Here is a 15016-nt window from a genome sequence, read left to right on the forward strand (position 1 = left end):
TCTTCAACGGTTGGATCGGTAAAACGACGTCTGTAGGGGGAGAAATCGTGTTCGCACAGCACCAGGTTATCCCTAATTTATTTTGTCTCAGTGATTGTGTTTGTCTCATTATTTGTATGGCTTTGAGAGAAGGTTTGGAGGTTCATTGTGTTGTTTTGAAAAATGGGTTTTGTGTTAATTTGTATGTTGGGACTTCTTTGGTTGAAATGTTTGTGAGAAGTTTGGTTTCTTGGACTGCTGTTATTGTTGGGTTTGCTAGGTGTGGGGATATGAGTGAGGCCAGGAAGCTTTTTGATGTTATGCCTGATAGAGATATTGTTGCTTCTAATGTTATGATTGATGGGTATGTGAAAATGGGGTGTATGGATTTGGCGAGGGATTTGTTTGATAAGATGAAGGATAAGAATGTTATTTCTTGGACTAGTATGGTTCATGGTTATTGTGAGGATGATGATGTTGTGGCGGCTAGGGTTATGTTTGATTGTATGCCTGTCAAGAATGTGCTTAGTTGGAATGCGATGATTAGGGGATATTGTGAGAATAGACGACCGCACGATGCGTTGAAGTTGTTTTGGGAAATGAGGGGACGTTTGGATGTGGAAATGAATAAAGTGACGGTTGTGAGTGTTCTTCCTGCTGTTGCTGATTTGAGTTCTTTGGATTTGGGTGTTTGGATTCATGGGTTTGTGCAAAGGAACCGACTTGATGAAGATGTTCATGTGTATGCTTTGGTTGATATGTATGCAAAATGTGGGGAAATTGGAAAAGCTAAATTGCTTTTTGAGGAGATGAATGAAAAAGATACATCGTCGTGGAATGCTTTGATAAATGGTTATGGTGTCAATGGTTGTGCGAAGGAAGCGTTAGAAGTATTCGCAGCAATGTTACGGGAAGGATTTGAACCGAATGAGATAACAATGACTAGTGTGTTATCTGCTTACCATTGTGGTTTGGTAGAGGAAGGAAGAAGATGCTTCAAAGAAATTGAGAGATTTGGAATTGTGCCTCAGATTGAGCATTATGGTTGTATGATTGACCTTCTAGGAAGGGTTGGATACTTGGATGAGGCTGAAAATTTGATCTTCTGTGTTGTCGCTCTGTTTGTTGCTTCTTCTGTTTGATTGCTAATCTCTCTAGTGATTTGCTTTGTTGCTTCTCTCTTTGTTTAGTTTGGTTTGATATGATTTAGTTTTGTTTGGTTCTATTTGGTTTGGTTTGTTTGGATTTGGTTTCGTGGTGCTACTTCTTTGGTTGTTCCTATCAGTTGATTTTGATATGGTTGTTGCTCCTTTTTTGATCGCTTCTTTTTCGGTTTGATTTTTTTGTTGGCTTGGTTCTTCTCTTTGATTGTTGCTTCTTCTTTGGTGACATCCCTCTTGTCCCCCCGGCTGTCCAACCACCTCCTGCGATTGTTGATCCTCCTCGTTACCCCTCTCGTCATCATCTTCAGCATAGAATCATTATTCTACTGTTTGTCTCTTCTTCTTTACAGATTGCTGATTTGTTCACAAAGATGCATTCCATTAAACGTTTTCGTTTTTTTTAGTTGACAAACTCTCGATGCTCCATGTTAATGCATCGTGAGTTTGAGGGGAGATGTTAGATAATATTATTATATATTAGTAGTAAGGGTATTTTAGACAATTCTATTTTCTTATATATATACTCAGTGTAACCCTATTAACTTCAGTTTTGGTTTATTATATGATATGAAACCCTAGAGTGGTTGTTTTCTCTTCTTTCTCTTTCTTCCTCTTTTCATTGTTAACAGCATCATTGGCAATCTCTTCTCAGTACTACTAGCTTCAACATCATTCTTTGGCATACCTGGTTGGAGAATAGCTTTTCATATTGTTACATTGGTGAGTGTTATAGTTGGTATATTAGTACGCATCTTCGCTAATGATCCACACTTTTCAAACAACAAAGCTACTACATTATATTGAGCAAACTCCAAACAAGTCCTTTTATTCTGAAATAAAATATTTAATTAAAGAAGCGAAGTCAGTTATGAAAATTCCATTGTTTCAAATAATTGTAGCTCAAGGAGTATTTGGATCATTCCGAGGGTCAAGTTTGTCATTTACCACTCTTTGGTTAGAATTAATAGGCTTCACTCATGCCACAACAGCGTTTCTTTGGACCCTATTTGTAATTTCAACTTCATTTGGGGCTCGGTTTGGAGGATGGTTTGGGGATTTTTTCTCTCTAAGTTTACCCAAAACAGGGAGGGTAATTTTGTCACAAATAAGCGCTGGTTCAACTATTACTCTAGCAGAAGTTGATCCAGATTCTGTAAATAAGGTCTGACTGTAAATAAAATCTCACTAAATAAATATATTTGTTAGTGTAACTAGTTCGCAACTACTTTAATATTAATCCATAGCATTGTGCACAGTTTTAGGAGGATTAGATACATTTCTTTTCATAGTCTATCTATCCTGCTGCATCAGCGGTGCATTTATTAGATCGCATCGTATTCCATTGCCATATCAATAACTATCCTGACATCAATATTCACCACGTTATTTGAAATGGTTTGCATGGGTCTACCTATGTACCGTTATATACAGTTGAAAGAAGATTTACTTGTTCATACGGCATGTATGAAAATGGCACACAACAGTGAAGAAGTTTCGGTGCATTGAGACTCTCTTCACACTGAATCCGCAATAGGAGTGGGTCCCAAAACCGGAATAGGTACAATGTCTCCGTAAGCCATGTGATAACGTTGACTCCCTCCAATTATCTTCCATGTAGCCCCTCTCATATCATAGTAGTGCTTACTTTATTTTATTTTTTTCAATATTAGTCTAACCCTGTAACTCTAATCAATGTACTAAGTAGATCTCATTAATTAATAACTCTACGTCCTTATATTGTATTTATTTATTATTAATTCATTAATCTAAAGAGTGGATCTCACAAAAACAAGTGCCGAGGAGCTATAAAGATACTTTCATTGATTAAGTACTATTGACATAATGCTTACAATGACAAGTATCCATTTATTCCTCACGACTTAATTGACAAGTATCCATCCATTTATGCACCACATGCTCTTGCTACTTTGGCAGCACATACTTCCACTTAAATTTTGTTTCTCATCTCTTAAACAAGGTTAAAATTGCATAGTACAATAAAACACTTCACTACTCTATTACACTCCCCCTTCGCTAGATCTTCAAGGAGCCAAAACCCTGTAGCTCTTGAAGGAAGCCAGAATACCCATGGCTCATCTAATCTACTTGTGCTACACAAAGGTACTCCTACTCTCTATTCTTCTATTTCTCTTTGTCTCTCTTTCCTCTTGTTCCTACTGGTCCGAACCACAACTCAAGACCAACACACAATTGTCTATTAGTACAAGAAGAATGCTAGAGGTAGAAAAAGAAGAACAACCTTTGAAGAAGAAAACCACCGCACAATTCACCAAAAACCAAACCAAACTAAGCAAGCCCAATAGTTTCTCTTCCAAAAACCAAACCAAACCTATCAAATCCAACACCATTCCCATAAAATACCAAACAAAAACCATCAAATTCAGTAACAATTCCACCAAAACCGTCAAATCCAATAACCTTAATTCCTCTAAATTCCAAAGCAACCTTAATTCCTCCAAAAACCAAACCAATGTTAGCTCCAATTCCACCACCAAGTTCAAGAAGCTGAACTCCACATCAAACCCATCAAAACAAACCTCATTTTCCACTTCAACCAAAAAACCATTTGATCTCATGAAACCAACAAACAAGACTACAAAAACCACCGCCACCACAAAAGACAAAAATAACAACAAGCAAACAAAACCTCAAACTCACGAGACAAACAATAAACCAAAGAAACAACCAACACCCAGTTGGACATTGAAACAACAACAACAACAACAACAAAATGACGAGGAAGACGACGATGATTTGGTTTCAGAATTCAAAGATCTACCCAACAAATTTCACCGCACACTCATCCCAGACCTAGAACGAATCTCAACAACCTCCAAAGCATACATAACAAAAGCCAACTACGAAATGACAAAAGGATTCAAACCCTACGTTGGCAAAAAATACGCACCCACCATAGCAACCACAGTTTCATCTTTTTTGGTATTAATCCCTCTTTTCTTAGTATCTCTCCTTTGCAACAAAATCAAAACCTATTTCTCACTTCAAAAAATCTTAATCTTCATCCAAGTTTACCTCTCAATTTACTTCACAATTCTATGCATCTCAACATTAATGACTGGAATTGAACCCTTGAAGTTTCTATTCTCTACTTCGCAGTCCACGTATCTATGCTTTCAGGTTCTTCAAACTCTCGCATATGTTTTCTATCTACTGTTACTCGTCATGTACCTTGTTCTTGTGTTTTCAACTGAATGTGGGCTGGGATCGAAGTTTTTGGGCTTGGCCCAGATATTTGTCGGCTTTTGTGTTGGGCTTCATTATTATGTAACAGTGTTTCATAAAGTGGTGTTGCGCCAACCGCCTAAGAGTAGTTGGAAGGTTCACGGGATTTATGCTGCGTCTTTTTTTCTTGTTTGTTTGTTTGCGATGGCTCATAGAAGGAAAAAAGCTTACGTGGAAAATGATGGAGGAGAAGGCAAGAACAATTAAATTTATTTTTCTTTTTCTTTTCATTTCCATTTTATTCAATTTTAGAAAATAAAGTTACTAAAAGCATAAACTTGTGTATAAGCATGAGTACTTTCAATGCCTCCTATTTTTCTCAAATTGTTTGCATCTTTATTTTCAGTTGAGAATAGGAAGGATTCAATTAATTAATTGTATTGTTTTTTTCATTTTTTAATGTCTTGTCATCGCCATAACTATCAAATACTAGTATGTGTTATATCATTTCTTCTAATACATAATATTGGTTAATTTGACGGAGATATATTTTTGTATTGTTTGAAGTCTGTTTCTTTCGTATTTTTAAAAAATTATTTTGTTAAAATAATTATTTTTTAATTAAAAATTAAAAATAGTAATTTTTAATTAAATAAATAAAAATCAAATAATATTTTTAAATAAATTTGAAAAAAATAATCTGTAAGTTCTTAAATTCAAAATTATTTTTATTTAAATTTAAACAAACTCATTCCTATTCTCTTAATACGGGGAATTAATAGAATAGTTATACGTACAACTCTAACTTTTTCTAACACCATGCAAAAACATTCACTCCTCCGTATAGTATGATTATGTCGGATTAATCTAAACAAATTTTTACGTAAAAAGTATCAACACGTGAAATTTGAAATATTTTATACGAGGCTATTATAGTAGTTTGCGTTACCCACCGACAGTTTCTAACATAAGTAGTACTAGCAGTAGTATTATGTGTACGCTCGGAAAAACAGTTTTTGTTTTTAATAAGATAAATTTAGAGCGAAAAAATAATAATGAAACATAAATGTTTATTTAATATCTTATTTTATTTTTGTTTATTATACTTATTAAATTATTTTCTTTTATATTTTTGTCTTTCGAAATAGATATCCTATTATAGGGTATACAACAAACTTTTTTCTTAAAAAAGTTCTCTCTTTGTCCTTGACCCCATACACTAGTCCCTTTCTCGAAAAGAAACCCTCCTCCAAGCTGGAGTTTTGCAATTTATTCAACAACTACGTACTTTTTTTTTATATACAAAAAGTACTTTTCTAAATAATGGTCCTTATTCCTTAAATGTTTTTTCACATGCAATATAATAATATACTGACAAAATAGCAGCTGTAATTCTTTAAATTAATCTATTTTTTTAATCATTATTTAAGGTTTTATTCTACTTTATCAATTTTTAAATTGTTTTTTTAATAAGAAGCTCATGTGATGCTGACGTATTTTTAATGTGATTGATGTAACTCCAAATCAGTAAATAATTTTTTTTTCATATTAGTTATTTAAATTTTTTTCATATTAATAGTTTATGTTTTCTCAACATTAACCCTTTTAAGTCTAGAAAAATAGATATTTCTTTATCATCTTCGTCCAAAAAAAAACCTAAAAAATCTAAATTGAGGAACCAATTCAAAGATTTTTATTTTGCTTGTAATGGATTTCCCCAAATCCTTATCATTAGTTGGGAATCAAACCTAATCCTATACAAATTCTAATAATAGATTTTTCATTAACCAATTGAAATTATTTAAGATTCTTTTAACTCATTCATGTTATGAATTTCTGGTTTTCAATCTTAGAAATTGAACAAAGCGAACTTGGACATCACCAACTAAAACTAATATCATTTTTATATAGATGAGAGGATCAAAAGAACCAAATCAACCATGATTGAGTTCTTAAAATTGATTCATATACTCTTTTAAGAAAAAGAATTATATTTTCAAGTACAATTCAATTGATTCAATCTATAGATTTGAAATTTACAATCTCATTACCTTGAATGGGTTTGAAGAATCCTAAATGATTTCAATTTAGAGATTTCTATTTTTAATAACTTTTTATTACGAATTAAATTTTTAGATTGATTCCTCGCTGTGTGATTTCCTTAGTTTGTTTTTCTATGGTGATGATTAAGAAGAGGAGGACGAATCTTTAGTATCATTATTTTGGATTTAAAGAATAAATATAAAGTAAAAAAACATAAATGAAGGTATGAGACAAAAAAAATTCGATTTGGGGTTGGCAACGCAACAACATCAACGGCATGTCAATATCTAATATCTACATGGGATTTTTTTAACAAAGTTAAGCCTAAATTCGAAACAAACAAAAAAACTACGGTGTACACATTTTGATCCTTAAAATTGGTTAAAGTTAATTAAAGAATCACATGTGTAATTTTTTCTATTAATTTTTACTAGTGCATATTTAAATTCACAGAATCACAACGATTTAATAACAAAAACTCATGACACACGATGGACTATATATGGTCACAAAGAAAACTACAATTAACTTTGATATGGGATGGACTTGGAATTGACATTGGGGAATGTATGTTTTCCAATGGGAAGTTGATGCATTTGATGAATTAGAAAGTAGGTTAGAAAATGTGGCTCCAAACCCAGTTTTGACGAACTCTGATGAATGGTTGATTCACACAGCAAGAGACTACTAGGTTAGGGAAGGGTATAAATGGATTGTGAATTCTTATCCATATTCCACTATTAATGTGGATCTGTAGCAACCACTAAAATTCACTTAATTGTATTATTTCGCCTACATTTAGTTAATGAATAGTAATATTTTGACTTTATTCATAAGAAAAAAATAGTTATATTTAGTAAAATGTCCTTTATTCAAATTATTATATTAAATTTACATTGAAACAATACATTCAACTTAGAAAATAAAAAAATTAATAAGAGCTATTTTTAGAATAATAATATTAAATGTATTTGAATTTGGTGGCTTTTATTTTATAATTGAGGTTAATAAATTATGATAGTTTTTGTTTATAAATAAAGCCAAATAGAATATGTTGTTTGGATTTTTTTATTTTGATTTTTTTTATTTATATATGTATTCTATAATATATTTGACGCATCCAAATTGAACAATTTTATAAAATAAAATGAATAGTATAATCATTAAATATCAAATTAATTATTAATATTATTTGTACCTATATGATGAATTAAAATTATAATATCCACTATTAATTTACTCAGATTTTTCACTTTTGGTTAATCAAATTCCTCTATAATTTATAATTTCTAATATATCATATACTGTGTTTCGGCGTGACCCCATTAAGGGGGCCAACCGCCCACATGCAAGTTGCGTATAAATATGAGACATGGGCCATTGCTAATCGAACCCACCCGTTCAATAACAGGACAAAAATCAAAAAGTGAACGACTCATATGGCCCACTGCACATAATTTTTCAACACATTATTATTAGAAGTATCATTATTAAAAAATAATTTTTAAAATTTTATAAAGATTACAAATTTATTATTATTATTATTATCTCTTATTACTATATTTATTTTGTCTAATTTATATATTAAAATGCTAAATTCGTCACTCAATTTGTATTTATTTATTTAAAAAATATAATAAATATCCTTATAAATTTACATAACGAAATCTTTGAACTCGAGACTAAAAATTCAATAATTTATCATGGATACTTGTCAAAATGATAATTTATACGTTCATAATTTAAAGATTTGATCTATTTGTTTTTCTTTTCTCTAGGTGAAATAATACACACCACCCATAAATTTACAAACACACCGTATTTTCAAAAAAAGAATACATGCTATTTAAATAAACAGAATCTAATTCCATTCGTTCCACGTTATTTTTTAGTTTTTGCATTTTGAATCTTAAAATTAGACTCCCAATTTTTATATTTTAGATAATTTTTCCATCAATTAATTTTGAGACTTATTTTTTTTTTTTTTTGATGTACTATATATTTTTAATTTGATGTTGACAAATATTTATTATTGATCAAACAATTAAAATTTTAATCTTGAATATTATTTTTATTCTTTTTTATTATCTAATATTATATATAATCAAATATTTTTATAACAACGTATGAAATGAATGAATTTTAGTTATATATCAAATCATGAATTGTTAAAATTAAAATAAAAAATTATGTAAATATTTGAAGTGATTACGTGATTATTTGAAGTGGTTATGTGATTCTAATTGTAATTATATATGATTCTATAGTTAAAAGACTTAAAATATAATCTTCTCACCTTATCATATTTAAACTCTCTCACTTATGCATTATATTTGTTTAATTATCCAATAGTTTGATGTATTTTTTACTATAAAAAAAAATGAAGTTTTGCTTATGTTTTTAATTTCTATTTAAAGAAAGTTTTTTCCTTAAAATAAAATAAAATTATGCGGAAATTTTACCGGAGTAGTGAAGTGTCTTGTCGGGTAGTAAACCCCCCATACCCTGTCTCCACTTTCCATTGTCTGCTCTTCCCCCCATTGATGCGCACACACTCTGGAATCTTAACCTAATCAAACTGACGATGATACGAGAAAAGTGTGAAAGAATCAGATAAAGAAAAATTGTCACCAAAGAATCCGAATTTGACAACAACAAAAATCACCAACTTGGATCTGTCATCTACATTCATCCCCGATCTACGCCAAAAAGTGCTTCAGTGTTACTACCACACTCTAACTTCACTACTCTCTCCATTCAATTTTCCTTCTACAAACACACTTCTACTTTTACTTCTTACCGTTGAATCTCCCTCGTTACTTCACAGGTACTGTGTTCTTCTTTTTTTAGTAATTGTCAATTTTAACCCTAACAAGAAGACCGTTGAGCAATGAGGGAAATTCAGCACTCTCTTTTTTTGTCAATTGATGCATTGTTGAATCAGTTGTGGTCATTTGAGAAGTAGGTTTTACTTTTAGTTGCTTATTGCAGAATTGATTATGTAAAACACCCAAAGACTAAAAAAAAATTGTTTTTGTTTTAAAAAAATTGATTTGAATTGACTAAACGTGAGAATTTTAGGTATTGACTGATTTATTTATTTATTTATAGCCAGGAGCCTAGTATCTCGATTCTCTGTTACTGTGTTTAACTTCTTGTGTGAGAATATTCCTTAGATTTTCATTTTCTGTTTCAGCAACTGTTTCTTTACACTTACTGTTTTAGTTGGGGAAGTAAATATGCAAAATTAGATGTTTTCTATTAATTAAAATAATATAATAAAACATTTATTATATGGGTGTTTGTCCTTTTCCAGTTTCAATGCTGATGCAGGATATGGCATTTTTGCTTATATGAAACTTTTTTGTGTTTTGCCTGTTCATTTGTGATAAATAGATGTCTATTGATGCAATTTTAACTATATTTCAATGTTTTTCAGTAAGTTGGACTTATTTTAAGCATATAAATTGATTATGAATTTGAAAAGAATGCCATGTTATTTTAAACTTTTTTCTTCTTGATAATGTAAGTTATTTTGATTATTATTTTTTTTAGTATTTTTCGATGTAGTAAAAGCTATACGATGTTCTGCTGAATGCTAATCCAACATGTTACATATGTTCAGTTTTGAAGTGGTTTCGTTGCTTGAGGTACCTGGTGTGAATTGACCTGTTGATCTGTGAGACTATTGTTCTAAATCACAAAGCATGGATAAGGTTTCATCAGATTGTCCATACCCAGGATGCTTCTTTTGTGTCATGAAGGAAGCGAATCCAAGCAAACGCAGATCAAGCGTACTGAAGTTCTTTAGAGAACTTCCATGTCAAGATGACGATGGTCAGGTTCTCCCTATCAGTGGCCTTTGGAACACAGCAATGGCACATCCGAATGACCCTGAATTCATAGAGCTGGGAATATTTGAATGCATGTCTGCTCTCATATGGAAAGGACTGAAGAATCGACGTTGGCTTTCTCATGACCAAAATATATATATTCCTTATTATGCAGCTCATATCATTGGTTCATACACAATGAATATGGAAGAATTTGCTGAAAGTGCCATTCATGCTGGGGTCATTCCTCCTTTGGTTGAGCTTTTAAGAGGTAGATTGACTTGGGTTGAGCAGAGGGTAGCAGTTAGAGCTTTGGGACATTTAGCTACATATGCTAGCACTTTTCCCGCTGTAGCAAGCCACGGTGAAATTCTCGAGCTCTCTATCCAATTAGCAATGAGTTCCTTGGAAATAGTTTATTCCCACTTTTACCAATATGCTGATAGAAGGCTAAGTTACCACTGTGATCTGCTTACACGCGGCATGGGTGGTGTTGAAATGGAGTCCAGGAAGGCCGAGGAATGGGCTAGCCAACTGCAATGTTGGTCCCTTCAGCTCATCAATTGCTTTGCTTTCAAACCAGAATTTCTTCCTACCATATGCAAACAAGAATTTCTAACAAAACTACCTGGTATGTGGGGTGGACTTGTTAATGAAAACTCACCGGCTGGTATTGGCTTATTAAGAACCATTTGTCATCAGAAGCTTGGTAGGGGACCTGTTGCCAGTTGCCCTGGAATTATTGAAGCATTGTGTAATATTGCTCGGTCTTCAGATGACTGGCAGTATATGGCTATTGATTGTCTGCTATGGCTGCTTCAAGATCCGAATACGTGTCACAAGGTAAAGCCTTTGCATTACCTTATGGTTCTGTTGCTTCACGTAGTCTTATCCGATGTGTTCATTTGCACCGATTAATACTAAGGAGCTCTACTGGCTGTCTGGGCATGAGGCTTTGATTAGCATGTGAATGGTTGCTAATTATTATGCCTTAATACCAACTTTAATTCATTTAGGAAATAAAAGCAGGAACTGTTGTCTCAATTTCTAGTTCTTCAATTAGGCATGAATCTTCACTTTGAGATATATCAGTAATATCACACTGCTTATGGCAACCTTCACTTTAAGACTAGAATGGTAGTTTCCTAAAGACATAGCTGCATTTTTGTTTTATATTTAATTTCAATTGAAGATCTTACGACATAGCTGTATGGAAATGAATTTTCATGTTTGGGCTCATCTGTAGGCTGCTTAAACTTACTTAGCACTGCGGAAATTGTTAACTAAGTTTAGACTCATGCTTGGTCTATGATTTCATGTTTGGGCTCATGATTTTTTAATTCCTCCTTTTTTTCCCTTATTGCTTTCATTTGTCCAAGCACCAATTGGTGTTGACTGTTGAGTTCACTTCAATTGGATAGTATCTTGAATTTCTCTGTTTGATTTAATGCCTTCACTTATATTATGTAGGTGATTGATAAAGTGGTGCCTTCATTAGTTGACCTTGCGGAGATTACAACTCTAGGTGATCATAAAAAGCTTGGTGATTCCATTGTCAATGTTCTTCAAGATTGCATCCAATCACAAGGATCAGGAAGAAGTTCAATTAGTAGTCGCACTAAAGAACAGATAGAGGATCTATTAAGTTCGAAGCAGAGATTAAAATGGGAAAAGAATATGCCCAAGGAAGATCTACATATAAAGCAGGCTGCAGCATTGGTAGTCAAGCTTGAAGGAAATTCCTTGTTCTCATCTGGAAATATTTCTGGGGCTGCATCAAAATACTCAGAAGCATTGGCATTGTGTCCTATGAGATCCAAGAAGGAGAGAGTTGTTCTCTATAGTAACCGTGCTCAATGCTATCTTTTGCTGCAACAACCTTTGGCTGCCATAAGTGATGCTACCTGTGCACTTTGTCTCCATAGACCTGTGAATCGTCATGCCAAAAGTCTCTGGAGGCGGGCACAGGCTTATGATATGCTTGGGTTAGCAAAAGAAAGTTTATTGGATGCTATTCTATTTATAAATGAGTGCTCCCAGTCAAATGATCCTGATCTCTCACTGAGGCAAAATAAAGTTCCAGATTATGCCGAGCGATTAGTTAAAAAGCAGATGCGTGCTGCTTGGTTATTTCGAGAGGCAGCTGTTAAGCATGGTGGTGTCCATAGTCAGGGTGATGGTGGTGAAATATATGGCCCTGAGACCGATGACTCTGAATGGGAGACAGCGAGTGAAAGTGATATGGGAAATGATGGAATAGGCGATGATGATGATGATGATGGTGACTGGAATAATGATGATGATGATGAGAGGAAAGATTAAGACAAACTTTCAATAAAAAGGTATTTTCAATAAATAATTCCCTACAGAAATGTTTTTATCAATAATTTCCCTTATATGGTCCTACTCCTTGCTTGTGATTATACATATTACTTTGGTGGGTGGGGATTGGCTAACATGCCAATGGGTTTGCATCTTTTGAAATAGAAAGCAAAGAAAATAAGATATTTGATGAATAAGTTATCAAGTGTCATCTTCTAGATCAGCATGGATCTTACTGGATTATCGTATGAAATCAACATCTTTCACTTTCTTCCTCTTTGAAGTGACGTATTTTTTTGTTGCGAACTTAAATAATTCGTATCAACATGGTGTATAGATATCCAAATTATACTGAATAACTGTCCCAACCATTGCACCAAAAAAAAAAATACTGTCCCAATCAAAAGGAACACCGAAAATATCAATCTCCAAAAAAGTTGTTTTCTGCATATATTTATTGTTCCTAACACATTTTAAGCTGGAATGTCTTCTGTTGTTTTGAGCCAACCAATTGCGCTACAATCCATGCTCCATGCGGTTTGCTACTAGTCTTATAAAATCACTAAATATCATTAAGCTTTTTGCCTTTTATGAGACCAGACAAGCTGATTTATACTTCTCTTCAAACCAAGTGAATTTGTTTGATATAAAAAGTTGTGCCTAAAATATCTCTTAACACATATCAACAAAAAAGAAATAAGTTACACTGTGCATATTCATTAAGATGCATATTGCAGTATTTAGTTATTAATTTTTGTTTTTCTTTCTGAAAATGGTGTAATGCCTTGGTTGAAACTTTGATTTCTTTTAGGTATAAAGCATGGATACAATGTGCAACTTGCAGTAGAAGAAATTTTACTTGACATGGTAATCCTTGATTGGTGCAAATGTTATCATCATGCATGAATGAAGCAGAGTTTGCTCATGTCACTGTTCCAACTTTTACATTCTGTAGAGTTAAAGGGGAAAAAAAATCTCAGTCGTTTATTGTAAGTGGTGAGTTGAAATTGACTATGGTTTTTGGTCTTCATGTTTTGAGGTTGAGATTTAGTTTATATCCATATTCCATGTTTGTTCTCCCTAAACTTCTTGTCAAGTGTAAAAAAAAATTGCAAATTTCAAGTTTGGAGAACTACATGACATTTGGAGTATGTGAAGTTTCGTTTTTTGTTTTGTATTTTTGGCGGTGTGTGTATATAAACCTTTTTGTGCCTAAAATAACTTGAGTCCGTTATTTTGATTAGTTATTATTTTGAATCATGTCTTTATCTATAGTTTTTTCTTTTCTTTTGTTCTTTTCATTACTAGTTTTGCATGTGTTTGAAGCTTTTGCTCACTTTATGAATTAATCAACCAACAAGGATTAGGTAAGTGAAAATGAATTGTACTGTTTAAAAGATTGCCTATTTTTAGTGGAAGTAAAGTAAATTGCGATAACGAGGAAATTTTGGTACACTCTTTTTAGCTTTTACTACTTTCCCGTAAAGATTATTATATATTAAATTGCTAGAATGAGCGGAACACGAAATAATTAATTGTTGGCTCCCTTGTAAACAAAACTTTCGGCAAATTGGAAAGAGAAATAAACTCAAATGTCTAAGCTACTCTTTTATTTTTTTTGACAAAATGTCTAAGCTACTCAGTTAGGTAGATACCCACCAATTTAATTATTTTTTTCCTCCTAATTTTTTAATTGTCTTTTATTTATATTTAATTATCTGTATTTCCTCCCCCAACCAATTAATTATTGAAGGAGAAGAAAAACAAAAATTATAGTATAACAAAAATTATATTATGATATCTACAAGAAAATAGTTTGTTACCTTGAATTTTATTTCCAATGAGTACGATACTGTCACAAAAGTTTAAATTTTCTATATATATATATATATATATATATATATATATATATATATATATATATATATATATAAAATATAGAAATGATAATTATATTTATTTTTATATTTTAGTCATATCATTTTTAGAGTTATTTTTATAAAATTGTCAATTCAACAATCATTGTATAATTTTTATAATAGTAATTTTATGACATTGACTACAAAAAGTAAGAGTATATCTCAGTCTAATTATATTTATAACTTAAAAATTGTACAACTAAAGCTTTAAAAAAATTGGTCAATAAAACTCATGTTATCTTCGCTTTTAACCTTCTTTTCTCTTTCATCACCTAAACTATAAAAACAACAAAATAAGTAAATCTTCACCTCAACAACGAACAAATTATAATCAAATTTAAAACAGAAAAGAAAAAAAAAATTGTAATCAATAAATCTTTTTTAATAACTAATAAATATTTAAACCAATAATACATAGAAAAATATGGTTATAAAGTGTGTGTGGTTTATGACTTGGTGCTCTAATGTGTACACATTAAAGAGAAAAAAAAATCAATTTTATCCTATTAAAACTTCTCTTTATGATTGAATCTAACGCTTTTAAGATATGCTT

The 15016-nt window shown here is 32.0% G+C and overlaps 2 protein-coding genes and 1 pseudogene across 2 annotated transcripts; all 3 read left to right on the plus strand.

The window, feature by feature from the left end:
- LOC101495800 (uncharacterized) overlaps positions 1–2310 on the plus strand; it is a 7962-nt pseudogene extending 5652 nt beyond the window's left edge.
- Positions 2311–2966: 656 nt separating this feature from the next.
- Positions 2967–4893, plus strand: LOC101504829 (uncharacterized). The gene has a single exon (XM_004504009.4). The coding sequence runs from the start codon at positions 3231–3233 to the stop codon at positions 4611–4613; it is 1383 nt and encodes a 460-aa protein (XP_004504066.1). The 5' UTR covers positions 2967–3230; the 3' UTR covers positions 4614–4893.
- A 3955-nt stretch (positions 4894–8848) lies between these two features.
- Positions 8849–13804, plus strand: LOC101505144 (uncharacterized). Its single transcript, XM_004504010.4, has 4 exons — positions 8849–9216; positions 10015–11065; positions 11693–12564; positions 13356–13804. Exons 2-3 carry the CDS (start codon positions 10097–10099, stop codon positions 12542–12544), a joined length of 1821 nt encoding a protein of 606 aa, XP_004504067.1. The 5' UTR covers positions 8849–9216; positions 10015–10096; the 3' UTR covers positions 12545–12564; positions 13356–13804.
- Positions 13805–15016: the final 1212 nt, after the last annotated feature.

This window comes from Cicer arietinum, chromosome 6 (assembly GCF_000331145.2).
Source record: "Cicer arietinum cultivar CDC Frontier isolate Library 1 chromosome 6, Cicar.CDCFrontier_v2.0, whole genome shotgun sequence".
Classification (NCBI taxonomy): domain Eukaryota; kingdom Viridiplantae; phylum Streptophyta; class Magnoliopsida; order Fabales; family Fabaceae; genus Cicer; species Cicer arietinum.

Bases quoted from the DNA above. Each gene is read 5' to 3' on its own strand.
- LOC101504829 (XM_004504009.4), top strand. From the start codon at position 3,231: ATGGCTCATCTAATCTACTTGTGCTACACAAAGGTACTCCTACTCTCT.
- LOC101505144 (XM_004504010.4), top strand. From the start codon at position 10,097: ATGGATAAGGTTTCATCAGATTGTCCATACCCAGGATGCTTCTTTTGT. The intron at 11,066-11,692 runs GTAAAGCCTTTG...TATATTATGTAG, and splicing joins ATCCGAATACGTGTCACAAG to GTGATTGATAAAGTGGTGCC.